Source organism: Callorhinus ursinus, unplaced genomic scaffold, assembly GCF_003265705.2.
Source record: "Callorhinus ursinus isolate GAN/ISIS: 27379988/994484 unplaced genomic scaffold, GSC_fseal_2.0 scaffold2, whole genome shotgun sequence".
NCBI lineage: Eukaryota > Metazoa > Chordata > Mammalia > Carnivora > Otariidae > Callorhinus > Callorhinus ursinus.
In genome coordinates, this window is record NW_027397064.1 from 63,089,799 (window position 1) to 63,092,706 (window position 2,908).

At 40.9% G+C, this 2,908-nt stretch overlaps 1 protein-coding gene across 1 annotated transcript; it reads left to right on the plus strand.

The window, feature by feature from the left end:
* The first annotated feature begins 688 nt into the window (after positions 1 to 688).
* Positions 689 to 1,384, plus strand: LOC112809518 (coiled-coil-helix-coiled-coil-helix domain-containing protein 2-like). The gene is given in 2 exon segments (XM_073904916.1): positions 689 to 1,015; positions 1,018 to 1,384. Coding segments are annotated over 2 exon segments (471 nt in total). The 5' UTR covers positions 689 to 709; the 3' UTR covers positions 1,183 to 1,384.
* The last annotated feature ends 1,524 nt before the right edge of the window (positions 1,385 to 2,908 follow it).

Genomic DNA, 2,908 nt, shown 5'->3' on the forward strand with positions numbered 1-2,908 from the left:
GACTCTGCCAGGGCTTTTAGGAGAGAGTGAGAGAGAAAGCGAGAAAGAGTAGGAGAAAAAGAGTGAGAGAGAAAGAGAGAGAGTGAGAGAGAAAGACAAATTGCACAGATACCAGTATTCATTGCTAATGAAGTTTGACCTTAAATTCATTGCTCACTGAACATGCATACTAAAAATTTGAATTTGACACCAAACTGTTAGGTGAATCTGGTGGCGATACTATTAGAACACTGACACGATGCATCAGTTCAAGTTAAAATAATCATATTTTTTACACATTTTTATAAAGGCAAAATTTTTATTATTCTCAGATTTATTATTCTATTTTATTATTCTCAGATTTTACCTCCTAAAATTATATGACATTTTGTAAGGTTAATAGAGATAATATGACCTTCCATTTGTCTTGGTATATTTTCTTTAATAATGAAAAAAATCAACTGAGATTGTCTTTAAAATATCCATATAATTTTTCCTAAAGAACAAATAGAATTTTAAAAGACTGTTCAAAAAGTATTAAAGTTTGCTAAGTCCATCTATTTCAAGCTGCTAACTAGCTATTGCTTATATATTTATATCTCCGATTCTAGATTCATGCACTTTTCTTTCAGACTTTATATCCTATTTAAACCAAAAATAAAATTCAACCCTTAAATGCCTAGTCAGAAATTTCAAAGGCCCGAGACCCTGAGCTGCTCTGCAAGTCACCATGCCGCGTGGAAGTCGGAGCCGCACCTCCCGCATGGCCCCTCCGGCCAGCCGGGCACCTCAGATGAAAGCGGCACCTAGACAAGCGCCAGCAGCTCAGCCTCCGGCAGCGGCTCCACCAGCTGCTGTTGGCTCACCTGCTGCTGCGCCCCGGCAGCCAGGGCTCATGGCCCAGATGGCAACCACTGCAGCTGGCGTGGCTGTGGGCTCTGCTGTCGGGCACACGATAGGTCATGCCATCACTGGGGGCTTCAGTGGAGGAGGCAGTGCTGAGCCTTCAAGGCCTGACATCACTTACCAGGAGCCTCATACCAGGGAACCCAGCCAGCATACCAGGAGCAGCAGCAGTTTGGCCCATGCCACTATAAGATGAAACAGTTTCTGGAGTGTGCCCAGAACCAGGGTGACCTGAAGCTTTGTGAAGGTTTCAGTGAGGTGCTGAAACAGTGCAGATTTGCAAATGGATTAGCCTAATCAAGAAGTTCAAATTGAAGATAAGGAAAATCATCTCTCATAACCAAGTTAATTTAGCATAAAAATATAATTGATGGTGAATGGTGAATATATAAAGTGTAAAACCACCAGTTAAGCTTCTCCTTCATCATTAAATACAGCTTTCTTCAGAATTGGAATAAAAAAGGTTGTTCTTACTGTATAGTTCATTGAGATGGTTTGAATTTGGGGTTGGGCAGATATCTGTGTGCCTCCTTAAATCACCTTTTGTGATGTTCTCATTTGTGAATTAGAATAAAGTGATTTTCTCCCCCCCCCAAAAAAAGAAATTTCAAAGGCCCATGGAGAAATGCCTTACTTAAAACCATTTCATGTTAATATTTTTACTAGATCGTATAAATCTGCAATAAACTTAATGTTCCAGATACCTCTAAAATGCTGTAACTTTTTCTAGCACTGGGTTCCTTGTTATTCCTCAAGGTACAGCCAAAAAGCTTAGATAAGCATCAGATGTTCCCTCAGAAGTGATAAGCCAACACAGAAGAAACGTTCTAATGCCTATTTCTCTGCTAGGCACTCTATGGAAGAAAATACAACATGGCATTTTTTAAGATTTTATCTTTAAGTAATTTCTACACCCAGTGTAGGGCTAGAACCCACAACCCCAAGATCAAGAGTTGCATACTCCACCAACTGAGCCAGCAAGGTACCCCATATGGTTTTGATTCATCCAATTTATTCTTTTACTGAATTATCCATAATGGCCTCCTAACACCTCTTCTTGCTTCTACATGTGCCTTACCAACTCCACCCACCCATGTCACCACTCCATATTCTGTTCTTTTTAAAGATTTTATTTATTGAAGAGAGCACGTGGTAAGCAAGAGCTGGGGGGGGCGGGGCAGAGGGAGAGGGAAAAGCAGACTCCCTGCCAGGGAGCCCGATGTGGGGCTCTCGATCTCAGGGCCCTGGGATCAGGACCTGAGCTATCCAGGCACCCCAATCTGTTCTTTATATAGCATAAAAAGCTATACTTTAAAAAATCATATGTAATGGAACAACACCTGGAGTATTTGTGCATTCCTCCCTTCTGAAAATTCCTAGGCTAGTCTTCAGTGAACAAAAAATGCAGATGACTAAATTGAATTTATGTATTATCTAGAGTTAATAAGGGTCCACTGATAAAACTGGAAAAAAAAAAAATTCTGGTCCTCTCCTACCTGCAAGAGGAGATGGTTAAAAGCCTCTGGATGGAAAAGGTTTTTCTAGAAGGAAAGAGTCTTTCTGGAACATTAGAAATTTTTTTGCTTTTTCCCCTAGGGAAGGGTCACATTGTTAGCACCATAGTTTTCCTTGCTGCGTTACCCTTTTCACTGAGAGATCCGGTTTGTACGTGAATCTTCCCTCGAAGATATTCTCCCCACCACTAGATATCTGTTCTTGAATTGGGGTTAGGGAATGGTTCTCAACATAGGGACTAGGGCTAGTTTGCCATTGTAAATCATTGAGCACAGGTTAAGCTGCTAAACAATAGGAGACAAGCATAGAAGGAAGACAAAATATTAAAATTAACTCAATTTCTTGTAAAGCAGCTGTTTATAGCAATTCCTAGGTTTTCAGTAAAATAGAGTAGGCCATGGAGGACAGTAAGTTTGCAAGTCCCTCCTCTCCACTATCCCTTTCCCCTCCCCCTGTCCACCAAGAAACCCCTCAGTGGAGCCGATAGGTCATATCAGCTGAAAATTAA